Source organism: Stigmatopora nigra, chromosome 20 (assembly GCF_051989575.1).
Source record: "Stigmatopora nigra isolate UIUO_SnigA chromosome 20, RoL_Snig_1.1, whole genome shotgun sequence".
NCBI classification, from domain to species: Eukaryota; Metazoa; Chordata; class Actinopteri; order Syngnathiformes; family Syngnathidae; genus Stigmatopora; species Stigmatopora nigra.
Genome location: NC_135527.1, coordinates 10,237,610 through 10,263,390, shown reverse-complemented (window position 1 = coordinate 10,263,390; position 25,781 = coordinate 10,237,610). Strand labels below are relative to the sequence as shown.

The 25,781-nt window shown below is 60.2% G+C and overlaps 5 protein-coding genes across 10 annotated transcripts; all 5 read right to left on the bottom strand.

The window, feature by feature from the left end:
- Positions 1-211: 211 nt before the first annotated feature.
- Positions 212-6,992, bottom strand: supt16h (SPT16 homolog, facilitates chromatin remodeling subunit). Of its 2 annotated transcripts, XM_077742301.1 has the most exons (24): positions 6,803-6,992; positions 5,981-6,073; positions 5,739-5,909; positions 5,381-5,680; positions 5,109-5,260; positions 4,835-5,007; positions 4,656-4,746; positions 4,522-4,595; positions 4,282-4,394; positions 4,145-4,210; positions 3,963-4,061; positions 3,864-3,875; positions 3,322-3,437; positions 3,067-3,220; positions 2,854-2,981; positions 2,457-2,719; positions 2,255-2,373; positions 1,943-2,181; positions 1,717-1,792; positions 1,309-1,478; positions 1,113-1,242; positions 905-1,031; positions 747-821; positions 212-633 (listed from the first exon to the last, which is right to left on the bottom strand). In XM_077742301.1, exons 1-24 carry the CDS (start codon positions 6,866-6,868, stop codon positions 536-538), a joined length of 3,105 nt encoding a protein of 1,034 aa, XP_077598427.1. In that variant the 5' UTR covers positions 6,869-6,992; the 3' UTR covers positions 212-535. The 2 variants fall into 2 exon arrangements, with proteins under 2 accessions (XP_077598427.1, XP_077598428.1); XM_077742302.1 differs by lacking the exon at positions 3,864-3,875.
- A 281-nt stretch (positions 6,993-7,273) lies between these two features.
- Positions 7,274-10,920, bottom strand: tox4b (TOX high mobility group box family member 4 b). The gene is made up of 9 exons (XM_077742318.1): positions 10,751-10,920; positions 10,204-10,272; positions 9,793-10,080; positions 9,472-9,723; positions 8,995-9,348; positions 8,824-8,904; positions 8,129-8,647; positions 7,881-8,038; positions 7,274-7,806 (listed from the first exon to the last, which is right to left on the bottom strand). Exons 1-9 carry the CDS (start codon positions 10,754-10,756, stop codon positions 7,749-7,751), a joined length of 1,785 nt encoding a protein of 594 aa, XP_077598444.1. The 5' UTR covers positions 10,757-10,920; the 3' UTR covers positions 7,274-7,748.
- Positions 10,921-12,042: 1,122 nt separating this feature from the next.
- slc12a6 (solute carrier family 12 member 6) lies at positions 12,043-19,980 on the bottom strand. 5 transcript variants are annotated; one of them, XM_077742312.1, is made up of 27 exons: positions 19,659-19,749; positions 18,513-18,943; positions 18,182-18,279; positions 17,922-18,059; positions 17,657-17,803; positions 17,508-17,562; positions 17,292-17,422; positions 16,963-17,204; positions 16,718-16,818; positions 16,439-16,660; positions 16,188-16,352; positions 15,887-15,985; positions 15,705-15,762; positions 15,465-15,639; positions 15,270-15,388; positions 15,099-15,197; positions 14,902-15,021; positions 14,666-14,770; positions 14,378-14,546; positions 14,115-14,310; positions 13,808-13,977; positions 13,594-13,725; positions 13,401-13,508; positions 13,265-13,300; positions 12,803-13,065; positions 12,507-12,640; positions 12,251-12,432 (listed from the first exon to the last, which is right to left on the bottom strand). In XM_077742312.1, the coding sequence occupies exons 2-27, from the start codon at positions 18,709-18,711 to the stop codon at positions 12,341-12,343; spliced, it is 3,573 nt and encodes a 1,190-aa protein (XP_077598438.1). In that variant the 5' UTR covers positions 18,712-18,943; positions 19,659-19,749; the 3' UTR covers positions 12,251-12,340. The 5 variants fall into 5 exon arrangements, with proteins under 5 accessions (XP_077598439.1, XP_077598440.1, XP_077598438.1 ...); XM_077742313.1 differs by lacking the exons at positions 12,251-12,432; positions 12,507-12,640 and adding an exon at positions 12,043-12,244 and having other exon boundaries at positions 12,974-13,065; XM_077742314.1 differs by lacking the exons at positions 12,251-12,432; positions 12,507-12,640; positions 13,265-13,300 and adding an exon at positions 12,043-12,244 and having other exon boundaries at positions 12,974-13,065.
- Positions 19,981-20,327: 347 nt separating this feature from the next.
- lpcat4 (lysophosphatidylcholine acyltransferase 4) lies at positions 20,328-23,975 on the bottom strand. The gene is made up of 13 exons (XM_077742326.1): positions 23,746-23,975; positions 22,915-23,281; positions 22,695-22,807; positions 22,555-22,615; positions 22,357-22,415; positions 22,110-22,144; positions 21,992-22,046; positions 21,774-21,856; positions 21,564-21,689; positions 21,260-21,410; positions 21,081-21,173; positions 20,862-20,997; positions 20,328-20,771 (listed from the first exon to the last, which is right to left on the bottom strand). Exons 1-13 carry the CDS (start codon positions 23,806-23,808, stop codon positions 20,596-20,598), a joined length of 1,518 nt encoding a protein of 505 aa, XP_077598452.1. The 5' UTR covers positions 23,809-23,975; the 3' UTR covers positions 20,328-20,595.
- Positions 23,976-24,139: 164 nt separating this feature from the next.
- Positions 24,140-25,696, bottom strand: emc4 (ER membrane protein complex subunit 4). The gene is made up of 6 exons (XM_077742338.1): positions 25,559-25,696; positions 25,111-25,228; positions 24,904-25,018; positions 24,679-24,832; positions 24,430-24,590; positions 24,140-24,333 (listed from the first exon to the last, which is right to left on the bottom strand). Exons 2-6 carry the CDS (start codon positions 25,206-25,208, stop codon positions 24,298-24,300), a joined length of 564 nt encoding a protein of 187 aa, XP_077598464.1. The 5' UTR covers positions 25,209-25,228; positions 25,559-25,696; the 3' UTR covers positions 24,140-24,297.
- Positions 25,697-25,781: the final 85 nt, after the last annotated feature.

The following is a 25,781-nucleotide window of genomic DNA, read 5'->3' as shown; positions in this document are numbered from 1 at the left end:
AAACAGCCCGAGTAGATGTGTGATGCACGCTCGAGGCCAAGCAAGATGATCGCACACACTTTGCGGCCATTTTGCGTCAGAGCATTTGGATCGATAGAACAATTGATGGAGCGCACCCTCTGAAATATTGGGATTACGAAGAAATGACTCCCATTTGCCTCCATGTCAATGATTCAAGCCAGTGGAAAAATTGAGGCCACTCAAATGAAAGTCATTTCGTCCTTTTAATTTTATTACAAAAAAAAATGTCAGAATTAAGTACAACAAACATCTACTTGCAAAAGACAAATAAGAGAAACTGGGTGCGCGCGCACCTTGCTTACAAACCCCATTAGAAACTCAATAACGTTTCTTTAGGAATCAAAACATAGTGATAAAAAAAAAGAACAAACAAAAAGAAAACATTAAGTCTCACTCACACGACGCAGAAGGATGAGGAATGAAGAGAACTTTGCTGGTACGTCACAATTAAGGCGCGACGCGCGGCGGACTGGACGTGGAAACGTGGGTCGTGGTGGAGAAGAGCGTCGCACGCTTAGGACCGCCTCTTCTTTTTGGTAGGCGGCAGCGTCGAGCGGCTCTTCCTCTTTTTGTTGGACGTGTCCTCGTCCTCGTAGGTGCTCTCCTTGTCGGCTGTGGATGAAGGAAGGACAAAGGCGCGGCGGTGACGTCAGCGGTGGACTTGCGTCCGGAGCGAGCGCAAGTGTGAAACGGTCGCCCGGACGGCTGGGAAACACGGCGCTCACCTTTCCTGGCCTCTTCTTCCAACTCGTCCCAGTCCTTGCCGCTCTCCTCCTCGCTGCCCAGCGACGCGCTGTAGTCTGAAAGCGGCGCGGCGGCACGTCACGTCACGTGATGGAGATGCCAAAAGGCCCCGGGGGGAAAAAAGGCCGCGCCCACGTACCGGAATCCTCCGTCTCGGAACTGTAGTCTTCGTCGCTGTCTTCCTCCTCCACTTCCGTCTCGTCCGCCGAGGGGTTGAAGGTCTTGTCCTCCATCTCCGACTCGGAATCTTCTTCGCCGCCGCTCCCCTGGGGTGGGGGTTGTTCAGTAGCAAGTCGCTAGGGCGCCGCCGCCACGGCCGCCGCCGCCTCCGCCGGCACCTTCCGTACCTCGCTCTCCGGGTCCAGGAAGGACCAGCCTCCTTGCTCGAAGAAACCCTCGGGGTCGTCGACGATGGTCTTCATGATCTTGGTCCAGTTGAGGGACTGGACGCCTTCCGTGTACTTGATGTCGCACGAGCTGCGGCAGGGGGCGGGGAGCGTCACAGAGAGGGCGCCTCGGCTGGTGGGCGGCGAGCTTACTTACTTAAGCCACTCCTTGATGGGATCCAGCGAGTTGACGGGCACGGCGTTGATCATGGTGACCTTCTTGTTATAGTCCTTGTAGACGATGACCACGTCAAAGTTCTTCAGGTGGAACTGCACGCGCTCAAAGTGGACCAGCTCCACCTCGTCCAGAGTCACCACGAACGGCGGCTGCGGGTCGAGACGGACGGACGGCGGCAGCGAGTGTGTCAGAGGCATTTGGAGGAGGCTCGCGTCATTTGGAACGGCGCCGACACACCACGAAAACAACATTTGGTTCTGGGTACTTCCTCTGGCCCCTTTGCGCCAATGGCGAGTACGCGCAAGTTCATTTGGTTTTGAGAAGCACAGCATGTCAAATTGCGGGAATACGCTTATCGAACGTGCGATTCCAGTTGCCCTCACTCACCCATTCGGTAACGTTGACAAGTGAACTGGAGGTGGGCTGTAGCAGGCAGGTACTCCTGTAGGGGGCGCCCTGGAAACTGGAAACATGGGAGAGCAAGCAAAGAGTGACAATTGGTGGGAATTTGCCAGGCTTAATTAGCAAAGTTGAGCCTAAACCCATAATACCTTCTTCCCTATTATTATTATTATTATTATTATTATATATATCTTTAGTTTTTTTGACTCACCCCAGGTCCCTGAAGGGAACCTCAAACTCCAGCTGTTCCCGGGTGAGGGTCTCCACCTTCTCGATGAAGTTCTTGAAGGCCGACTTGAGCTTGTGCCGCATCTCGCGCTCCATTTGCTCGGCGTAGAGGTCGTCGCGGTCGTGCATGTGCTGGTGCTTGCCCAGGTCGGTGGTGATCTCGCCCACTTCCGTGTAGAACTGCACGTCCGTGTGCCGCCGCTTGCCGAACATGATGGCGTTCTGCGGGAAAGGCGGCGGTCGGTGGGCGATCTTCTCCCCCCCCCCGGCTCTACGGGCCCCGACCCCTACCCACCTTGAGGTGGAAGTGCAGGACGATGATCATCTCGCCGTCGCACGGCTGGAAGATGGCGTGCTTGATGTTGTTGTAGAGGATGTCCACTTTATCGCCGCGGACGGACGTGAAGCGGAAGCCTGGAGGCCAGCGGGGGTAAATGAGTGGTGGTCGGCGGGGGGGGGGGGGGCGGCTTCGTTTGGGCCGACGGGGGCCGCTCTACCGTTGGTGTGCGCCTCCAGCGAACCCTGCATCCTCTTCTGGGCGATGTTAGGCCGGATGTAGAGATCCTTGAGCTTGGGGTTGCTGCGGTTGAGGTTGACCACCAGCGAGTCCTGCTTGACGATGCCCTCCTTCTCCTTCTCCTCGGCCTCTCGCGTCTTGTAGCGCTTTTGGACTTCTTTGATGATGCGGAAGGCGTTCTGGAGGTTGGTGGACGGCACCGAGGTGTCGCCGGGCGCCTTGAGGTTGGAGGCGCGGTACGTGCTGCCGGAGGAGGAGGAGGAGAAAGGACATCACCAACCACCCCGTTCGAGGAGGAGGAAAAAAGAACATCAGCACCCCGTCGTCCGTTCTCGCCGTTTTGAAGCCGGCCGGCCGGCCGGCGGCGCGATACCTACATTTCCTTGACAAAAGTGGCATCCGGGTTGGGGAAGATGTTGCCTTCTTGCCTTCCCAAGGAGCTGCCGGGAACGTAGAAGTTGATCCTGAGGTACGTGTAATCGCCTTCAACCGACATGCTGATGTTCTAGACGACAAAGCCGCCGTGGGAACAGGAGAGGGTGAGCGCCGGGCGGGGGCGGGCCGGCGGGCGGGCCGGCCGGGCGTCGTACCTTAATGGTGGCGATGTGGAAAGGCGTGGCGATGCCAAAGACGGGCATGACCACCGTCTCGTATTTCTTGTCGATGAAGATCTTCATTTCTCGGATTTCCTTCTCCCGGGGCATCTGAGAGACGTTCTTGTAGGACACGTTGGATTTTCTGGCCCTGTGGGGCAAGTGGGTGGTCGGGTCGGGATCTGGAACCTTGCAGTGGCGGGCGCCCCCCCCCCGGCCCCCGCCCCCCGGCCGCCTGCCTGCACCACTCACTTCTGAATCTGCTGCTCGCCTTTCTGCTCGGTCAACCGGCGCTTGGCCTCCTCGTTCAAACTGTCGGCCAGCTCCTTCTGGTGGGCGCGCCGCTTCTCCTCCGCCGTCAATTCGTTCTGAGGAGACAGACGAGGTGGACGCCAGCGTCAGAGATAGACCGGCGCGCAGGCGCCACCACAACACGCGTGCGCTGACAAAATGGCGGATGTGGCGCATGCAGACGCCCACTCATTGGCCGCCACCACCGACGTCCAAGCGTCTCCGAGAGAGAGAGCACGGCGCCGACGGGCGTCCGAGCCCACGTCGGAACGGACGGGAGAGGCCCGGCCCATCGAGAAAAACAGGCGCTCTGCCGTTTCTTTGCCAGTGGCGCGGGATTAAAGCCACTTTTTAAAGCAAGGATGCTACTCGGAGTGTTGTCGATGGCGGCCAATGAGTTGAAAAATAAATCCACAGAGGAAAAAGAATAAATCAATCCATCACGAGGTCAAAATGGCGGTGGCTCTCTTTCGCAAGCGATTGTATTAGAATGCACTACTTACCTTCCCGAGTAGCTAGCAAAAAAGCAAAAAGACGCTCAGTCAGCGGCCGCCTCCCGCGTGCCCGTCTGGCCAAGGTTGCGCGGCGCCGCGCCAACTCACCCGGGTTCTGTCGGCGAGCAGCGCCGCACTACGGGCGCCCTTGCCCAGGAGTTCCTCGGCGTCGTCGCCGTCCTCTTCCTCGTCTTCCTCGTCGTCGTTCTAAGACAGGGGGGGGGGGGGGGGGGGGCTTTTTCAGGATGGGGGCCTCCGTGGCGGGTGGCCGGCTCCGTGGCGGGGCTCACCTTGAGGAAGATGCCCACGTTCTTAATCTTCTTCTTGACCGGCGTGAGGACCGTGGCCGGCTCCTCCTGCGGTTACCGTGCCGTGGTTACCGAGAGGGCGGATGGGCAGGGGCGCAGCGCTCCACCATTCCACTCACCTCGTTGATTTGCACCGTGTCGCCCACAAACAGGGCGTACTTTTTTTGCTCTTCTTTCTTGCCTTCCTTATTGACGAGGTCGGCAAAGCCCAAACTGACGCTCAGCACCATACCTGCATGTGCGCGTGCGGGAGGGGGGGGGGGGTGTCAGAGACAAAAGAAAACATTTCCCTGATACACCTCCAAGTAAATCTTTCTTGTTACTGGCACGGAGAGCCCCATTTCAGTGAGCACTTTTACCTTTCTTGAGTTTGTAGTGGTTCTTGGCGTTGAGCACCAAGGAACCTTCTCGGAACTCGATGCCCATGGCGAAGCTGAAAGGGATCCATCCGCCTTTGGATTTGGCCGCTCGGACGGGCGGCGGGGGAACTTACCCCAGATTTTTGGTCAGCCTGGCCACCAGATCGCCCTTCTCTTTCTTCACGTAGTCCAGGACGGCATTGTAGGCGTCGGCCAGTTTCACCCCTGGGGAAAAGACGCCCGGCCGGCCGGGTTGACCCGGGATCCCGGCACAGACTCCCGCCCCCTTTCGCCGCCCATCCCCGAGACCCACCGTGCTTGAGCTCCTTCAGCAGCTCCTCCTCCACCTGCAGCAAAAAGTTGTAGTTGTCCTGCATGTCCTGCGGGGGGTCCACCATGAGAGTCCGCACCAGGTTGGAGCAGTACGACTTGTAGCGAATGCCCATGGCGCAGGTGATTGCGCCAAAGTGCATGTGGTTTTTGTCACTGTGGGGTGGGAGAAGGTTGACGTGGCCATTGCGGGCGGGCAGCGCCAAACCTTCGGTTTGAGCGGGCGCCGGCTCCCTGGCTCGCTCGGCGGAGGATACCTGACGACGCTAAACTTGAGACTGTAGTTGCCGCCGCTTTGGATGATGGGGGGATAGCACATCTCCACCGCCGAGGGGTCCACGCCGCCCAGGTACTTCCTCTCCTCGATGGCCTTTTCCACCGATTCGGCCAATTTGCTGTGGCGCACTTTCTGCGGGCGGGCGGTGACCGGTGAGACGTGACCGGACGGAAAACGGGCGTCTGACCCGACCGACCCCGTCCCCGCGGCGCCCGCCCCTTCACCCCGTCCCCGCGGCGCCCGGCCCTTCACCTCGTCGGCATCCACGATCTCCATGACACGCTCCTTGAAAAACTTGGAGTAGACCTCGCTGGTGATGGCGGCGGCTTTCTTCATCAGGGCGAGTTCGCCGTCTTCCTTGACCGCCATGGTGTAGGCCACCACGGCGCTGATGTCCACTTTGTCCAGCCCCCCGGCCGCCAGCGTGTCGTTCCAGCTCTTCATGTAGTCGCCGGGGAACTTGTCCTTGCTGAACACGCCCACCGTCTTGCCTTGGCGGCTGCTTCGGATGGCGTCCATCATCTTGTCGAAGTTGGGCTTGTTGCTCTCGTTCTGAAAGACGCGGTTTATCCTTTTTGGTGGGTTCCCGGGGGCCGACGTTTGCGCTCACCTTTTCCCTGGTCAGGAGAGTGATGGGCGGAACTCCGTTGGCGTTCTCGTTGCCCTTGGTGATGGCCACCTGTTTGAGAAAATCCACTTTCTTCTTGCTGGCGAGGAAGAGGATCTTGGTATCGCAGAAGACCATGATGGTGTCGGTCACCTCGTAACCAAAGAGCCAAGTCTGGAGACGGGAGAAGGTCAGGGAACAGAGGCGCAAAGGTGGAGCGCCCGAGACGGACGGCGACGTCTCACCTGAATGGCCGTGGATTTGGCGTAGACTATTTCTTCGTCCACTCCGACCGAGACCACGATGGCGTCCACTTTTCCGAATTCATCTTCTCCTTTCTGGGAAAGTAAACAATGACTTTGGTGTGGCTCAAACAGTCTCCAACGTTTTCGCAATTCATTACTCTCTAGAAGTAGCTAGCTGAGCTCGGGCGACTGTGGCTTTTAGTGCCACGTTTGGCAGCACTTTGTGGAAAAAAACGCCACCGTTTCCGTCACACAATAAGTATCCAGAGGAAGCGAGAGGCGAGTGCTCTTTTGACACTAGCTATCTATCGCGTAGCTTCGTGTAGCTCCGTGTAGCTTCGTGTAGCTTCCCTGCTTTTCCAGAACACCAACCGATTTGACAAGAAAAAACACGGCTCGGTGGGTGGCACAACTCTGCAAATGGGCTCTATCTGAAAATCCACCAACGAGCAAACGTTTGGAGTGCACTAGTGCGAGTCCGTGTCCATGTGTGCAAGCGGAGAACAAAAGTTCCTGCTTCTCGCACGCCGCCTGTCTCCGTACAAGCCACAAAAAGCTTGTTAAGCAGTGCGTTTACGTCTGGTGTCATTAAATATCCTCGCAAGCGCTTGTCTGTCTGCAAGACTCTCGAGCTAGCAAGTTTGCCGAGTCCAGCTTTCATAGCCACGAGGCTCGCGTGTGCTAAAGGGGAGAAGAAAAAAAAGGAGCTCGAGTGCGTTGGCGCGATGTTGAGCTAGCTAGTCGGCTAGTTGGCAGGCTAGTCGAGCTAATGGCGATTTGTTATGAGATTTCTTTCTTTCGCCGCGGGCGTTCTTCTGTTACCTTCCAGTTGCTGTAAAGTCGCTTAATTCGCCGATAGTACGCTTCCTTGTCCAGGTTCGCCGCCATGGTGAATCCGGTGCTGCACACACACACACAGGCGCGCGCGCACACACACTCTCCCGACACCGGCCTCGCGTTCAAGCTCAGCAGCAGCACTCGTTAGGCCGGAAGCTGACGATGAAGAGGATGAAGATGAGCAGGAGGGGAGGGGCGAGGAGGAGGAACAGGCGGGGAGGGTGCGAAGGGGAGAGGTGGGGGAGCAGGAGGGGAGGGGCGAGGAGGAGGAAGAGGATTTGTGAAGCACTGTGAAAAAGAAAAGAGGCTTATTTTTGGCTCAATAAATAAAAGCACAGGTGTAAAAGTATTCATTATTGATGTCAATAAAAACATAAGGAGCTACATATATCCGTTATTTTAGGGTGTTTTCTTTTGATCCCGAGTCTAAAAATAAAAAAGACAATGAACTGATACTGCAAGATTTGGACGTGCATTTATTTGTGAGGTCCCACACGTTCCACTTTATTAAAACATTTGAATTCCAGTCATTTTCAGTAGCGTGAACATGTCTTTTTTCCACTCACCGTGTCCAAGTGGTCAGATGTTCAACACCACACTCAATAAGCATCACAGGTCATGGGAACAACAACAACAACAACAACTGGAGCCGGGAGAGCCAAAGTGGCTTGATTTCTTCAATCCGGGCACCAGTTACAAAGTGTCACTTGATCTCCAGAGGTGGCTGCCACGCGCACCTCGGCCGGGTGAGGTGGATGCCCCGGCGGCCTCCGGGCCGCTCGCCGTACGCTACGCTCGTCTCCACGTGGCCCGCGACCCATCCTACCTCCGACGTGGAGCCCAGACCGATCGCGGCTCCTCGACAACCCTCCGGGGGGGGGATAAGCGCGGACAAAAACCCACGGATGGATCAGTCGCCGGGTTCCCTCGGCTAGGTGACCGTGGTGGAGTTCTGGCCTCGGATGGCGCACCAGGCGCTGAACACGTCCCTGCGGACGTGGAAATTTCCATCAGTGGGGTTTGAGCCACGGCAGGCGGGCGGCAGAGGCGGCGGGTAGCGCACCGGCAATGCGTGGCCACGCACTCGTTGCTGCAGTACTCTCTGTCCCAGTCCTCGCTGTCCACCGCCGGGTTGGTGCAGCCGGAGCGCACGCACATGTTGGGGCCGCCGGCAGCGGGCGCCGCGCCGGGCCCCGCGCCCACTTTCAACTCCACCTGCATCTGACACAAGGGCGGACACGGTCAACAGCGGGTAGCCCGGGGGCGGCGGCGGCTGAAAGGTCAAAAGAAAGGGCCGGCCGGAGTCCTCACCCCTTCATCCGCCTCCGGGCCCCCGCCGCTGCGGCGCGCCGCCTCCGACGATTGCACGGGATCCGCATGGCGCGCCGACGGGACCGCCTTGATCTGCAGGGGCGGCGGGGCCGCCGAGGCCGAGGCCCCGCCGCCCGCCCGCGGCTTGGCCTGCAGGGGCGGCGGCGGCGCTTGGGCGCGCGCCATCTGCTGTAGCCGGGGCGGCGGCGGCGCGCTCTGCATTTGCTGCAGCGGCGGCGGCGCCGGCACGGCCGTCACCGACACCCCGCCGGAGGGCAGCTGCGTCTGCTTGATGATGATCTTGGCCACGGTGGGCGGGTTGGGTTCGGGCGCGGCCGGCGGTCTGATGGCGCCCGTGCGGGAGCGCGTGGTGACCTGAGGCAGGTCCAAGATGATGTTGGAGGTGCAGATGTTGGTAATGGTGTTCTCCTCCGGGTTGTACAGCTGCGCCCTGGTGGGGCGAGCCGGCGCCGAGCCCACGGGCGGCGACGGCGCCGAGTCCGTCACCTCCGTGGGCACCTGGCGCCAGCCAGACGGGTCAATGAAGGAAAGGCCAGGGGCCCGAAGGCCGGGGGCCCGAAGGCCGGGGGCCCGAAGGCCGGGGGCCCGAAGGCCGGGGGCCCGAAGGCCGGGGGCCCGAAGGCCGGGGGCCCGAAGGCCGCGGGGCCGGGCAGGCAAAGCCACGGCCATCCCACCTGATTGTTGAGAGTGGCCTTGTACTCTGCCAGCGCCCGGGAGTAATCCTTCTTGGCCAGCTCGTTTTTCCGCTTGTAGACCTGGCCGAGCGGGAAAGGGCGCAGCGGTGAGCGAGCGCACGCCGGGAGGCCACGCTCGGTGCCCACGTGGGGGGCGTGCCGGCTCGCCACCTGTTTCTGCTCCTTCCCGAGGCTGTCCCACATGGACGCCACGATCTTGGAGACTTCCCCGATAGTGGCTTTGGGGTTTTGTCCCTTGATGGCGGCCTGAGTATCCCTGAAGAAGAGCGCGTACGCCGGGACGGGCTTCTGCGGCTCGTCGGGGTCTTCCTTCATCTTGGCCGACTTGGCGCACGCAGCCGCCGCCGTCGTCGTCGCCGCCGCCGCAGTCGTCGTCGCCGCCGCCTTCCGGACGGCGCTCGCCGAGGTTCCCGTCGTCGGACCGGGAGGCGGTGCCCCGCCAGAGTCCAGGGAGATGATGCCGGGGCAGTAAGTCTGCGAGACGGGAGACTCCACCAGGATGCTCTAAACGCGGGCGTTTGGCCGTTACCCAAAAGACGGCGAGAACCAACCGCCTCGCCACGTCCATGAAAAGGCACCACCGAGACCCGTCCGCGGACACCCAAAGCCCAAGGAGCCAGATCTCACCCTTCGGAAGTTGTCCATGTCGTCGTCGTCCTGCAGAGAGCCGGCCGGCGACAGCGGGTGCACCGGCGAGCGCGGGCGCTGCAGGATGGTGGCGGCCCCCAGGCCCAGGCCCAGTTGAGCGCCCAGCTCCGACTGGTCGATGGTGCTCAGCACGGCCGAGCCCAGCAGGCCTTGGCTCATGTCCCCCAGCGGGACGTCGATGGCCACCGGCGACGAGCCGCTGAACTGCGACCCCATGGGGTGGGCCAGGTCCTGCCCGCACACCCGGCCGGGAGAGTTTGCCCACGTGTCACCGGCGCCCGGGCGGCCAGGTATACTCACCATCCCCAGGGACGAGCCCAGTAGGGCGCCTCCTCCCGACTGGTGGATGACCCCCAGACTGAGGTGCTCCAGACCCTGGGAAGTGGGGTGGACAAAAGTGGAGGCGAAAGAGGGGTCGTCGCCTTCCACCACGGCGTTCCCGGGCACCGACACGCCGTCCGAGGGGCCGGCGTCCGACAGCTCCCCAAAATGAGACACCACGTCAGACGCGGCCAGGGACGAGTCCGGGTCCAGGGAGATGGGAGGGATCTCAAATTCTTCATCGCCGAGGCTGGGCGTGTGGAAGGTCTACGCGGGGAGAGACGGGAGAGAAACGCCGGTGGTGAGGGACGCCGCCGGCGAGGGACGCCGCCGGCGAGGGACGCCGCCGGCGAGGGACGCTGGCGTGGCCCAAGCGCTCCGCTCACTTACCTCTGAGGGCGCCAGGAAGGGATGGCCGGAGCCCGAGATGGTCAGGTAGTTGTCGCCCCCTCCGGGGAACTGAAAGACGGAGGAGCACGTTCAGGCAACGGCGCGGCTTCCTTTACACAATTGCGATGACAAAGGAACGACTCGGCTCTCTCGGAATCCAAACCTTACGACCCCCGTCCCCTACTCCTCGGAGCGTGTCCGTGGCGTCCCACAAAACTCGCCGCTGTCCGGATCGAACGCAGACTACTCAATTGGAACCCGAGACGCCGATCGAGGCGGAGTCAAGCGGCGCTAAACACCGCAGCAGCATTTCATTCAAAATAAAAGCAGCAGAGATCTACCCCCACCGCCCCACATGGAGTCAAGCATCTAGCTAGCTAGCGACATCGCTCCTTTGTCGAGTGAACAACGTTTACTGTCGAACTCCGAAGCGAGTAGGTAGCAAATAGGCTCGGAGTGTCGCCAGAGCGCATCCGGCGTGGCCAGGCATCACGAATGGCGACAAAGCCGTTTTCGGAGACGTCGAGAGGCGCCCTCGTCTTCTTACCTCCATGCTGGTGGGCAAATGGTGCTCCCGGTGGCCTTTTGGAAGCCTCTTTTGCCCAGTGAACTTCGGCCGCAAGCGATTTCCTCAACGATTACAACATGGCACCGGCGGCGTCCACTGGATAGGACGTGCGACTGGAAATGACGTCACGACGTCGTCGCCGGGGCGTTCAGGGACCTACGCAAAAGTGTGTGCATTGAGCAGGAGGGAGGGGAAAAAAACAACACCTCTTTTCTTCAAAATCATTTTATTCCCAAAATGTTTAAGCGAACTGGTGTTATGTCTCACTTGGTCGTTAAAAAAAAAAAGATACAACTTGGAATTTATGTACAGGCAGTAAAAGAATGTTTGAAAAGAGACAATTGAAATCCCTGCTGTCACAGTCAAATGGTGAAAGAAGCACTCGTTCACACACACAAATGGACAGACGGCGGCACAAACAAGCACGTGACCCCTTTTTCGTTCAGTAACCCCAAGTCCAAGCCGACACCTGAACCGACCCGACAGACAAACCACCAATCGCGCCCAAATGATGCCGTTCGGACATTGACGGCTGGAAAGAAAGGATCAATTGACATTTGCCATCAAACGGCTCCAGTGTGATGTGATACCAATCAAGTGATCGGGGCCTCTTTTGAGAGCGACCAGTGGCTAAGGGTTTAACCGAAACCAATTCCTTTTGAGCGGGAGGGCTGAAACAAGCAAGGGACATTGTTCCACCCTTCCAGTCCAAGCCAATTGGATGTCGGTGACCTTTTGTCGTTACGCCAGCGCCCTCGGAGGAATGTACGGCGTGTGTCACAAAACGCAGACGCAGTTACGTGAGGCAGGCGGGCGGCACCTGGTTGAGTTTGTCCAGTGTCCACCGCTAGCAAAGTGCAGAGAATCCCTTCTGTTAGCAGATAAACTAGAGCCTGGCCATTCCCAGATTCAATTCAAATAAACAAAGTTCTAAAGGACTGGCGTGGAAATAAAAGTGCAGAGAAAGGAAGAAAAGCCCATGATTGGAAACACAGATTACGCGGATAATACCAAAGAGACAAAAATGTAACCCTGAGTCTGGTGGGAGCAACGACAGCCTCTGACACGAGCGCTGGTTTGACTTTTGTAAGGATGCAGTACTCTCTAAATAAATCAACTCCCCCCCCCACACACACACACCCACAACACACCCCATTCACTCACTCACTCGCCCGCCCGCTCACCCACTCACTCACTCGCCCGCCCGCTCGCTCACCCACTCACTCACTCACTCACTCACTCACTCACTCACTCACTCACTCACTCACTCACTCACTCACTCACTCACTCACTCACTCACTCACTCACTCACTCGTTCATTCTTGCAGCCCCACGACAGTGGAATGGAAAGGTACGCGCCCGTGCGTGATGACGAAACAATGACGATGAGTGACAAGCCAGGTTGCTTTGAGTGTTACATGCAGTGGCGGTGGCGGCAGGGGAAAACCTCCCCTCCAGTCACTTGGCGGCGGCGGCGGCGGCGGCAGCGGAAAACCCTCCCCTCCAGTCCCCTGCAAATCCCCTGCAAGTCCCGCCCTCACTTCCAGGAGACCGTCTGGTCGTTTGTCGTCAGGAATAGATGGTGATGACTTCGCTCCCTCCGCCTCGGACCAGCAGAACGCGCTCCAGACCCTCCGTCAGAACCTCCAGGAACTCCATGTCTGCACGGCGAGTCGAGGCCAGGCAAAGCCACAAATTGGATGCATCGGAAGGCTTTTCTCCCAGTCAAGGATACAGTTCTCTTCTCCCTCGGGGTTCTTGGGCGGTCCCGGCATGTTGAGCAGGACCACCCGGGCGTCGTGGGATTTGTTGACGATGACTTCGTTGAGCTTGACGGCCGTGTGCATCCTCCTGACGTTGGAGTGGTCTCTGAACGCAAGGAAAGAAGGATTCAAAAGGCCGGTGGCAACGCCGGAGGAGACCACGGTGGCAACGCCGGAGGAGGCCAGGGTGGCGCGCCAAGCGCTCCTCCGCGCGCTCCGACGAGACGCCGCGCCGACGGGTGGCTCTGGATTGCGCTCGGGGACTCACGGCCGCATGCTGAGCATGTCCCTGAAGCCCTCGGGCGTGGCGCATCCAGAGTGAGCGGCCCGGTACTGCGACGCCTTCTCTTTGGTCCAGGTCATTTGAACGCGGCGGTGGCGCTCGGACGAGGGCCCGTCCCCGCCCGCCGCCGCCGTTGCCGCCGCCGCCACCGACGGCTGGTCCCGCTCCGCACCCTCCGCGTCGTCTTCCTCGTCGGAGCCGATGCTGGTCAGCCGCAACATGGAGTTGCGATCCTTGACCAGCTGCGCCTAAGGGAAAATGGGTTAGTGTGTGTGTGTGGGGGGGGGGGGGGGGCGCTCAGGGTCAGCCTAAGGCCAAGACCCGGCTAGCGTCAAATCTTTTACTGGGTTCTCTCCGACAAAAGCCCACTCTACAGATGACTACTGGGAACGGCGGCGGGGGGGGTTAGGGTTTGGTCGAGGCCGGCCGTTTTCTATCAAAACTCACGTCGTCAAAACTCCAGCGAACCCGCTGACGAGTCCGCTGGCGACAGGAGAAGGAAGCGGACATTTCAAGGATTGTAGCCGAGCGGGCGACTCGACCCCCCCCCCCCCCCCCCCCCCCCCTCCCCTCGGGTCCTCACCTCCCGCTCCCGGTCCGATTTGGACAGACGCATCTGGCGGAGCATCTGAGACCTCTGCTCCATCATGAGGGTCCTCTCGTAAGTATACGCGCTGATGTCGCTGTTGTGCTGATCGGAGAAGGAGGTCATGGCTTTGCGTTATACCATGGTGACCTTTTGAGCGGCGGCGGCGGTGGCGGCGGCGGGGGCTTACCATCTCCACAACTTCCACTTCAGCCTGGATGCGCAAGTGATAGAGGAACGTTGCCAGATCCTTCTTCATCTGGATGGAATTGTCCTCCATCTGGGCCACGGTGAAGATGCGCATCCCGCACTTGCGCCACACCTGTTCCGGGCACAGGCCGGCCATTTTGCCGGCCATTTTCACGTCAGTCCGCTCGGCGCGCCTGGCCTGGCCGCGGGCCCACCTTGTGCTGGCGCAGCAGGAAGGGCAGCAGCATCAGCATGCCGCCGTCGTGCACGATCCACCACACGTCCACGTAACCTTCGGTGCACGGCTCGCTGTTGCTGGGGAACAGGGAGATGTTCTTGGGCACCAGCAGGGCCAGGTGGGCGGCAGTGGTGACGCGCACCGTGTCTGGGGGCGGGGACGGGAGAAGGAAACGGCGGGTTACCGACGGTACGTGCGCGGTGGCGGCGGAGGAGGAGGAGGAGGAAGAGGAGGACACGTGCGCGGCGCGGCCACCGCTCGGGCGGGACCGGGAGCAGGCTCACGGATGAAGGTCTTCCAGGACTGCGGGTCCTCGCTCTGCCGCCAGGCGTGAGGCCATCCCATCACCACCGTGTTGGGCTTCATCCCACCCAGGCCGCTGGACTGGATCATGTGACTGATGCCTTCCCGCGCTTTCTGCGCCACGATGCACTGGCAGAAACCCTTGACCCGTTCCTTGTCCATGAGGAGTTTCAGGGTCTGGGGGAGCGGCAGGACATTTAGCAATAGTGCGCTCACTCTCTCTCTCTCTCTCACTCAATCTGACCTGTTCTGCCGCCAACGCCTCCCCGTAGCTTTGGAGGAAGTTGCCCGGAACCACGGTGCCCACGATGGTCAGGCCTTTGCCCGCCTTCAGCTGGCTAGCAAAGGTCAGCAGGCGCGGAGACTTGACGTGCGCGTCCTCGTCCAGTTTCAGTAAAACTAGCAGCTGAGGCCTTTTGGAGGGAGGGAGGGAGGGAGGGAGGGATGGATGGATGGATGGATGGAGGCGTTCAGACGGAACCCGGCCTCGTCGCGGTCACGCTCCCGACCTCACGGGAGAGGAGGGGCGTACCTCCAGTTCTTGGTGTGCGGCGGGCCTTCCTCCAGCCGCAACAGGGCGTAGCGGGCGGCGCTGAGCGACAGACCGCGGATCCCGTCTCCCCACTCTTTTTCTGCTCTGTAACAGACGGAGAGCGCGCTAGATGGCGGCTCCGTGGCTTGCCACTTCACTGGAAACAAAAGGACCGGGACCGGGACCGGGAGCGGGAGCGGGAGCGGAAACTGGGAAGCGCCCCGCCCCCACCTTACCCGTGGTACTCGATGTACTTGTAGATCATGCCCGCAATCACGATGGCCACGATGGCATAGTACCAGGAGGAGATGAACATGAGCGCCAGGCAGATGCTCATCCCCAAAAACGACAGGCTCCTTAAAAAAGGCGCACAATAGGTAGGAGGAGCGGAAGAGGCGCGGCCGCCGCCCCCCACGACGGCACCCAGACCCACCAGTGGTAATAGGAGAAGCGAGGCCTCCAGTTGGGGGTCCTCAGGAGGGTTTGCAGGGCGCAGGCCAGGTTGACAAACAGGTAGCACATCAGGAAGAACCTGGACAAAGCCGATAGGAAGGTGGGCGCCCCCAGACGGCGATGGCAACCGGGGCGCCGGGGGAAATCTCACATGGTCAGAATGGGAGCCACCAGGTCCAGAGAGGCCATCAGGATTCCCAGCTCCGCGATCAACGCCGTCAGCAACAGGGCCCAGGTGGGCTCGCCGTTGGCCTTGCCGTGACCGAACACCTGACCGGTAAGACACGTAAGGCGCGTCTTCATCTAGCGAGCGAGCGAGCCACGAGGCCAAGCGACGGGTCCGAACCCGGAGGAAAGGGACGATGTTGTCCTTGGCGATGGCCTGCAGAAGTCTGGGAGCGCCAGTCAGCGACTGGAGCCCGGCGCCGCACGTAGAGAAGAAGGAGCCCGCCACGATGAGCCAGGGGCTCGGCCAGGCCAGCGTGCCCACCACCAGGTTGCCTCGGACCGAGTCTCCGAACCTGCGGGGAAAGCCCGGGTGAGCCGCCGTCCCGTCGCCGCCGCCGCCGGAACGCGCCAAACTCACTTGTCTCGGAGGACGGCGCCGTCGATGCAGGCGCCGAATAAAACCACCGTGCTTAGGTCTAGGCGGCGGGGGCTCAGGAAAAGGCAGCTGGTCATTAGCGGGACTGCTGCAAAAGGCAAAGGAGGCGTTCCCATTCCGGGGGTGCCACCGTCCGTCCGTCCACGTCCACGCCAAAAGGATACAGACAAGGGAGGTGGTGAGGATGGCCAGGATGGTCCCGATGGGGATGGAGCGCTGAGCGTCTTTCAGGTCCCCCGAGCGGTTGGAACCGGCCATGATCCCTGGGGAGAGCGCTTCGTTAATGTTGGGGTGAAGATCGGCTCGGGGCGAGGCGGCGCTCGTGTCGCGGCGCTCGGGGCGAGGCGGCGCTCGTGTCGCGGCGCTCGTGTCGCGCTGCTCGTGTCGCGGCGCTCGTGTCGCGCTGCTCGTGTCGCGCCGCCTCGGGAGGAAGCTCGAGGGACGCCCCCGGAAGAAGCGACTCACCCGTCACCGAGGGGAAGAAGATGCCCACCAGCAAAGTGAAAGAGGTGCCGATGTCGGCAAAGACGTAGGGCTGCCGCGTGGACGCCGCCTTGGCTCCCGGGGCCGAGCCCAGGGAACCTTTCTCCACCACGTCTCCTTTGCCAAGATACGAGCTCCACAGGTTCTCTGCCGGCCAAGAGGGGAAAGGTCGCCCGGGGGTCGGGGGCCGGGCCGAGACCACGTCTCCGAGACGCCCGCCGGCGCCACCGTACCGCCGATGATGCCGCTGGCCAGACCGGGGATGCCTCGGATCCGGGAGAGGTCGTGGGAGGCAAAGTAGTCGTCGCAGGAGGCGTTGAGATCGGCGCTCTGGCAGAAGCGACTCCACAGGTACGTGGTTCTGACCGTCGGGGTGGCGGGACTCCATTCGGGGGTGGGCCCCGCCGGGGCGGGAGTCCATTCCGGGCCCGGCTCCGCCGTGGTGTTGTCCCCGTCTGGTGAGGAGACGTTGAGCCGGGGCGGGCCAAAAAGAGTGCTCCGCGCCCACGTACCGGCGGGAAGAGTGGCGTTGGCGGCGAGGGCGACGGTCTTGGCGCAGAGGTCGTCGAGCACGTCGTGGCCGTTGACCGTTCGGTTTCCCAGCATGCAAACCCTGCGGAGACCGGGGGGGCGTACGTGCTAGCTTGGGTGCGGGCTGGAAATAGAAGGCTGGGTGGGGGAGACGGCGGGGGCGCTTCCTGGAAATAGAAGGCGGGTGGGGGAGACGGCGGGGGGTTGGCCGCTCCGGGCTACGTACGAAAAGTCGGGTGGCTTAAAGGCGGAAACCAGCGCGCCCACGTAGATGGAGACGATGGAGATGATGACGCAGGCCAAGAAGACGGAGGCCAGCTTGTTGACGTACTTGACGCCCACAAAGACCAGCAAGCACATGAGCAGGAGGCAGACGGAGCCGTAGACTCGCATGTTATTCAACATGGCCGCGGCCTCGCCCTCCAGGCCCTTGGCGGCAAAGATGGCCGCTTCCGGCGCCATGTACATCTGGAGGAGCGGGAAAGGCAGACTTTTGCCCAGGAAGAAACAGATTTGGGGCCGACGGACGGACGGACGGACGGACGGACCACCCACCAGTAGAATCTCCACGGCTCCCAGTATGTACATGGCTCCAGCGAAGGTGGTACCCAGGTAGAAGCACAGCCCCACCGCCCCGCCAAATTCGGGGCCCAGAGAGCGGCTGATCATGAAATAGGAGCCTCCGGCTGGGGGACGGGAGGAGTGGCTCATTCAAATCCACCACGCCGTGGAGGACAAAACAACTTTTGGTCAGGACGAGGGGGTGGGTACCTGGGACCACTCCGTTGGTGGCAATGGCACTCATGGAGATGGCGGTCAGCGTGGTCTGATGAAAGCGAGAGCCACAGTGAGTGAGACGGGCGCTTTGTCCGCGAGGACGGCGTCGGGCGGGCGCCGGGACGGCGTCGGGCGCCACTCACGCAGCAGCAGCAGATGAAGACGATGCAGAGTCCCTGCAAGACGCCGGCGGTGCCCACCACCCAGGTCAAGCGCAGGAAGAGGATGACGCCAAAGATGTTCTGTAGGCACGGCAGGTAGACGCCCATGAAGGTCCCCATGGCCGCCGACTGCGCAGGTGGCGTGGGAACAGACGGGAGCCTCCGTTATGACGGGCCGGCCTCCCGGGCGGGCCCCCAGCCCGAGGCTGGACCCCACGACCGGCCCTCCCGGAAAAGACGGCGCTACCTGGGCGTTCTTCTTCTTCTTCTTCTTGTCGCCGTCGCTCTCGGCTTCCTCGCGCTCTCTGGCGCCCTGCATCAGGTTGGTGTAGTTGGCCAGCCGACTGAGCAGCGACGAGACCTTGGGCCGAGTGTCCATCTCCTCCTGCGAGGGGGCCAGGAGAGGCGTGGGTCGGCGCCAAGGGCCGGAGCCTCCGCCGAGCCGGAGCCCCCGCCCCCGCCGAGCCCCCGCCCCCGCCGAGCCCCCTCCCTCGTGGCCACGCTCACCTCAAACAAAGCCAAGTTCCTGTCGTAGAAGTCGTCGTCGTCGTCCGCGCCGTGGCTGTTGTTGATGTACACGTTGGAGAGCTTGGAGTTGCCGTCTCCTGCGGGGCAGAGAGAGACGCTGGCGGGTGGTGGTGGTGCTGCTGGTTCCGGTGAGTGGGGGTCTCGGGGTGGCCCGGGCTATTTGCCGGGCTCTACCGTCCATCCACCGCCGGCCGGCCGGCCGGCTCCAGAGTGTGGCGCGGCGCTTAAGCCACGGCCGATCAATATCCACTTACCTTCTTGTAATATGCATTCCGGATTAGCGCGGCGGCCGGGGGATTATTCTCCTCACCTTGCTCGGCGTTACTACTGCGCTCGGGGCTTTCCGTCCCGCCGCCCGCCGACGGGTCGCCGGGCGGCTCGCTCCGACCGACGCTCTCCCGGGAGCCGAAGCGCACCCGGGCGCCGGAGCCCGTTTCGGGCGAGGCGTCCGACAGCCCCGGGTGGTCCTCCGCCTTGGTGGGGGTCACGGTGAAGCGGACCGAAGTCATGGCCAGATCCTTTAGTGCTCCGAGGGGGGGCCGGGGGGCCGGGGTACCGGGGGAGGCCCAAGGCTAGCGGGCGCGCTGCGGGCCAAGGGAGCTTAGCTGACGCTGGCGGGCAGGGCAAAGACGGGGGGAGGCGCGTTGACTTGTTTCCCAGTGGCCGTTCTCCACGGAGGCATGCTCACGGTCCGGGGTCGGGGCATTCCCGGTACGGCCCAAGGATCTGGATTTTGGTGCACTGGTGGGAGCGGCCGATGAAGGGGTGGGGTCACAAAAGGGGCGGAGATAAAGAAAGGCATTAAAACAGGGTTCCGATGACCTAAAAAAAACAACAACAACAGCACACATAGGTATTTATGTCCTCCGATCCAAAATGGTCTTCCTTGTGATCTTGTGTCTCCGTCTCATTTCCTGCCGTGGACAGCGATAGACGTCCAACTCCTTTTCAACTGGCTGGACTGGCTGGACTGGCTGGACTGGCTGGGCGAATGCCCATCGGTCACTACCATTGCCGTGTAGCCAACGAATGGAGTGGACGTCTGAAGCCGTCAGTATCGTAGTTGGTGAAACGGAGCACAGACACATTGCCAATGTGGACAATTGGCGAGTCCCGATCGAGTCCCGGTGTGGACTTTGAACGCACTAATGAGAAGAATGTTTGAGGGGCGACGTCGCGACGGCTGCCCGTGCGTGCGTCTTTAGGACGACTGGACGTGAAAAGAAGAGAAAGGAGAGGAAATGAAATGAAAGGAAAGGAAGCGAAGGTTTAGGAAAGGAAAGAAAATGATAGGCTTGCAGCCTCCTCGAGTAGACGGCGACATTTGGGGACCTGCCGGGACCGAAACACCAAAAGACACCACCCATTTCAAAAGCCCAATCCCACCCACATTTAGCCGACCAAATGAAGAAGCGGCCAAGGGGCCACTTGGAGAGAAGTCGATAAGCGCGCTCACCTGCCTGCCTGGAAAACGGACGTTAGCCGACTAGCCCGCAATGCAACGCGCCGAGCGGAACTGTCAAACGCCGTGACGCATAAAGACCGTCGCGCGTCGCTCGAGTACTCACCCGGCTCGGGGAGGCCCGCCTCCGCTTGGGCGTCGGACCCTTCGTACAGCTGGGAGGAGAGAGTGCTGCCGGGGTGGCTGGAGGGGAGTTGGGACGGGAGGGGGGGCGGGGGTGTCCGATCCCTCGAGCAATCCTCTCCTGAGATTTTTTTTTCCTTGTCGTCCAGCCAGGAAGCCAAAGGACTCGTTTGTACGTTCCCGGACACCGTCTCCCTCCACTGCAGCCTTTAGAGATCATGTAGACTTGCCTAGATGTTTTAAAGCCGAGAGCACCCATCGGCGCTCACCTTCGTCAGCATTTCCCAGTACGATGCGATGCCATTCGGGAGAAGATCGCGGGCAAACACACGCACGCACACTTTGCTTCTTCGAAATGTTCCCCGTCTATCTACTGGACTTTATAGCGTCTCCCAAACACAACCAACACGCAATTTGGCAGCGTACAATAAAAAACAAACGTATTAAAAAAAAAAAGACAGATCTACTTTTATCATTCCATTGTTTGGTTGCAAGAATGGGACATTTTCGTTTATATATTCAGCGATATACGTTTCTATATCGAGGTTGACATAAACCCTGTTTATTCAAACTTAAAGCTCTTATTTTACACCAAACTTAATACAATCTACGTCATTTAAATATGAATAAAGCCATGGTCAACGCGCGAGTCATAAAATATACATTCGTGCTCGGAATATTCACAGGTGAAAAAAAAAATGCAGGCTACACCGTCGAGGGGGAAAAATACAGTGGTAGAATTTGTTAGAAGAACCTCTGCTCTAAAGTGTCTTTGTTTGCTGGCTCTTATTAAAGCGCTCGTCTATTTTCATATGACTTTCTTGTTGCCGTTGGGCAAGCTCGTATTGTGCTCGGCCAACGAGCTCCGTGTGGCCCCGTCGGGCCCGGCATCGGGCCCGGCATCGGGCCCGGCATCGGGCCGCAGGTGCCGGCGCAGCACTTGGCCGTAGATGGCGTGGCTAGTCAAGCCTCTGACTAAATCATCTATAAAAAAAAAAAAAAAAGGACCACGTGGCAAAAATAAACTCAACAACAATTCCATTTTTGGCCCTTTTTAAGCTTGCATTGAGTTACCTTGATTTAACCGGCCACCGCTGGCCATCTCAGAATAGAGCTGTTCAGTGTGATGCTGACGGATGCCCAGCAGCGCCCCCATCAGGTCGGACAGCTCCTGGCCACTCAGATTTCCCGTCCCATCGCTGTCAAACAACTGATAGAAAAAAGATTTAGTCCTTCAAAACACACCGTTGGTGCACAAAGAATTCAAAACAAACCAGCCGGCACTCCACTGACATTGAACGCCGTCCGAAGAAGAGAGCGCGTGTCGACCAGGCCCGAGTGGGCGGCCGCGTTTAGGTAGATTTGCCGGAGATCCACCCTTTGCTCCTGGAAAAAAAAAAAAGATAATAAGACAATAAAACTAAAGGAAAAAGCTGTCAAAATGAGGACAAGCGGAAGCTCTCTGGCCGTACCTGCGAGTAGAGCCCGCACAGGGCCATGGCCACGCGTGGCTCCGCCGGTGCCAACACCGCGGCCAGCTCTTGGGCTCCAATCAGCGCTGAGCCACTCTGACACCTGTCCAAAATGGCGTCCAGCGCCGTCTCCACTGGTGCGGCTCCCACCCTGACGGGGGGGTAACCGGTAGGTTGGGCAAACGTAGGTGGGCGGGATGGGCGACGGCGACCCTACTACCCGGCGATGGCGACGGCGACCCGACTACCCGGCGATGGCGACGGCGACCCGACTACCCGGCGATGGCGACGGCGACCTTCCTACCCGGCTCGGCGCAGCAGGGCGAGCGCCTCCCCGCCGGGCGACAGCAACGGAAGGGAGAGGCCGCTCTCTTTTCGGACGGGCACGCCGCCTTGCATCACGTAGTCCGTGGCGGGGATGCCCAGGGCCCTGGGAAGGATTGGAAGGCGCCGTGGGTCGAGTGTCTCCCGCTGGCGGGTGGCACGTCAAACGCCGTCAACGGGCGCGCCTCACTCTGCCATGGTCTTTTGCACGTTGTCAGCGTACAGCTGGGGGTTGCTCTTTTCCTCCGCCGAAGGCTCGTAGACCGGAAGGAACTGAAGGGGGGGGGGGGGGGGGGGTGACGCTTAAGTCACGGGCCCAGAAAAGCCACGCGCTTCGTACTCCAATAGAAATATCTCTCACCCTCGGGGAAAGGGGGTGGAAAAAAAAAAAAAAAAGAATTGCCTCACCTCAACCGTCATGTTGGTGTAGAGCTGGGAGGCGGTGTGCCACAGCGCCCCCAACCTGTCGGGAGGACAAACGTCAAGGGGGAGCTCCGAGCGGCCGGGCCGGGTCGGCCTGACTCACCACGTGGTCCCTTTGTACGACCATCGCACCGTATCCTGCCGCCAAAGAAAAACGGAGCTTGAAAACCGTGGTCGGGGAGGATGGCCCCCGTGGCCACCGACCCGATACTACTCGAAAGAGACGGGCTTTTGTGCGCGTGCGTGAGAAAATGCCGCCACGCGGGCGGGCGGGCGGGCCGACTTGCAAATGGAGGGGCGCGCCTTACGGGTTGGAAATGAAGGGAGGGGACGGACGGCTTTTGGCTCACCACTTTGTTGGGGTAACGCAACAGGACCGGTTGGACCGGCACGCCGCAGAGGAAAGCGCCTGAGACAGAAAGAGAGATGTTAAATCCAGTCAGACGGGATGCCACGCCTTCTCTCTTGGTGCCTCTCATTCCAGAGGAAAAACAAACAAACAAGCAAGGAGCCAAAGCCAAAGTGGGTAGGCCGGAAAGCATCCTCACCGGGTTTGAACTTGATCAGAACGCTGCCGTTGGTGGTGGTGCCCTCCGGAAACATGAGCATCTGGCCGACCATTGGACAAATGGACGCGGGCGGAGGAGGGGGAGAAGGATGGAGCGGTGGAACTTTCCAGGGCGCTTACCTGAGGCCAGGAGCCGTTGGAAGTCAGTCTCTGCGTCAGCTGGGCCACCGCCTTCTTCCTGGAATCCGGATCCTTCCTGCTCACCAGCACCGACTGGTTGAACTCTAGCAGCGCTGACAACCAAAGCACAAAAGTCAACGGAAAAAGTGGATGGACCGGGGGGGGGGGACGACAGAATGAATGAATAAATAAATAAATAAAATAAAGCGACAGGCCATACCTCCGATGACGGGCAGCCGGGTGTTCTCCGAGCGCGACACCACGGTGGGCAGCCCGGTGGGACACAAAACCAGCATGTCCAGAAAGGTGCTGTGGGGCGCCGCCACCAGCACGGGGGCTTCCTCCAGGCGGGCCTTCCGACCTTTGACCCGCAGCCAGACGAAACCCAGCCAGAAGAAGACGGCCCGGCTCAGCAGGCGGATGGCGGGAGGGAAGAGGCGGCGGCGCCAGCCCGCCACGGGCCGCCGCCGCCGCTCTTCCGCCGACAGGCCGGCCAGGTGCAGGCGGGCCAGGGGCCACATGAGCAGCAGGAACAGGAGCACCAGGACCACCCGCACGGGGAACAGCAAGCAGCCCAGGACCAGGCCCTGACCGCCGTGGGAAAAAAACAAAAATCAATCCATCCATCCAACGCCGGAGTGGAAAATTCCCCGATAAAACTAGCTGGCAATGCGTAGAAAGCTAGCCGCCGAGTTCACAAGAAGAAGAAGAAAAAAAGGCCACCTCGACGCTGTGACTACCGGTCTGGACAAATATAAGCCGGCGTGACTCTCTGTTGGCCACCTTCCCTTCAAACGGATAAGAGGTGGAGCGCCGTCGGTGGCGGCCCAAAAAACAAAGTGCTCAAATAGTTCTTCCAACCCGGGGAATACTTTCATTCAAATCACTTCCAAGACCATTTGGAAACTTGAAACCAGTGTTGCCAATCCCCCAAAAACGACCCACCTATGCTTGGTTTTAGGGGGGAGGACAACGAAACCAGCGTTGGCATTGTTTTCATGCTTAATTGCCTTCCGGTGTGCATTTGCAAAAGGGCCCCCAGACGACTCACCCGAAGCCTTAGGAAAGTGCTCATTTTGACCCGGTGGAAGAAGGGATTGTCCAGCTCGTTCATGGCGACGGATGAATGGACCGACGGACGGACCGACGGCTGCCTGCCTGCCTGTCGGCCTGTCGGGCGACTTGAGGTGAGGGGAGGAGGCACCTGCGACTAGTGTAGGCGAGGCACGCCCCCTTCCGCCACGGTCCGACCGGTTCGCTCGTGACGTAGCTGGCTAACCGAGGAGGAGGAGGAGGCAAAGCATAAACATTGGTCGCCCCGTGGGGCACTTTCCAGCAAAAGACGCCAGCCCGCCCGCAAAGGGGGAAATTTGGCTATCGGCACACAGTCGCCGCTTGCGTTTGGAGCGGACCGACACCCGACGCCGGCTCAAAGAGGGGCGACATTGGCCGAAAAGAGGCCGTCTCTTTATTGACGCTGGCGTTGTGCCAAAACTACAAGTACACCAAGAAGCCAATGCGATGGCGGCGCTCAGAAGGCCGTCCTCTCCCCGGCCGGCACAGTGGTCTTCACGGCGCCGTCCCCTTCACGGCGCCGTCCGCTTCACAGCACCATGCCTCCGCCCATCATCTCCATCCTCTGAGGGGAACGGGTTAGGGTTAGGCGTCTTTTTTTTCCCCCTTTTTTTCCCCCAGAGCGGTCCCGGGCAGAGGCCACGGCCAAAACGCCGGCTACCTGAGGAGGCTCGATGAAGGCCAGCCAGTCGGACGAGTGCGTGGGCAGCAGCCCCATGGATTGGCACTTGTAGATGGCCAGCGCCGAGCCCAGCAGGTTGCCCACCAGGTAGACCAGTCCCTGAAGCCACTGCTGACTAGAGCTTTCCAGCAGCTTGAAAGCTGTCCCAGACAGATGATGGGGGGGGGGGGTTAGACTTTTTTTTTTCTTTCTTTATTCGGCCCCCTAAAAGCCAAAAGCTTCTCTCACTTGCCGACATGGACATCAGCGCCTGGATGGGCCTCCAAGCCATCATGCACACCATCATGATGGGGAAGATGGAGATGGTGTTGCCCGACATGTACATGATGAACAGGTTCATGGGGATCTGCTTGAGCGGTCCCAGGGCCACGTCCCAGCAGCGCTGCGGAAGCGAGCACGCCCGTGCGTTGGCGAATTCGCCGGCCAGGGCCGGGCGTCCAAACGCGAGCTCACCTTCTCCACCAGGTTCTTGTCCGTCTCCTGGATGCCGGCGTCGGGGATGGCCTTGTCCGAATAGCCCACGGGGTAGAGGACGTCTCCCTGGCCGCCCTGCCGGTCGCTGCGACACCTGGAGGGGGAGGGGGGGGGGGAGGCGACGTCACGGGGGGGCCAAGCTGGTCCCGATCGATGGATCGATCGAGCGGCGGCTGTCGCACCCACCGGCTGTTGCCCACGCCGAGCTCCAGAGCCCACTTCATCCTCCTGGCGCCGGCGCCAGCGCCTCTGGTGGACAACGCTTGTGCCCCCGGAGATGCCATCGCCACCGAGAAGTGCGGACCTGCCGGGACAAAATAAGATCCATGAAAAACATTGCCTTGGCTTCCTCGTTCATTAAACACGAATGGAAATCACCTGAACGTGTACCCCAAAATGGACAGCCAAGCCAAAATGAATTCAACCCGTTTCACCGGACCAGATCGGTTGTCTCTTGCTTTTTTTGTCTCATTATTTTCGTTCGTGTCACAACTAGCAACTAGCTTGGTCGCTAGCAGCTCACTGCCAAAACCCGCAACAAACGCCCGAGAAATAAGACACAGTGGTCCTCCTAAAGCTTCGTTCAAAGACCGAACAATCCATGAAATGACACCGATTATTAGCAAATGCTTACCTTGGGAATCAAAGGCAAAAAACAAAACAAAAAAAGATGAGCGAAGCGCAGCTGAAAACAACGAGAGTCGGCAGGACTTCTTCGCCGGTTGTGACGCTGCAATGGTGCCGCTCGTCGGTTGCTTAATGACGCACGACGCCCTCCTGTGGCGTTGGTGCAGAAGTACGACGACGGGCGGCTGATCGCCAAGAGAGACGTCCGATCCTTTTCAAGGATTTCTCCT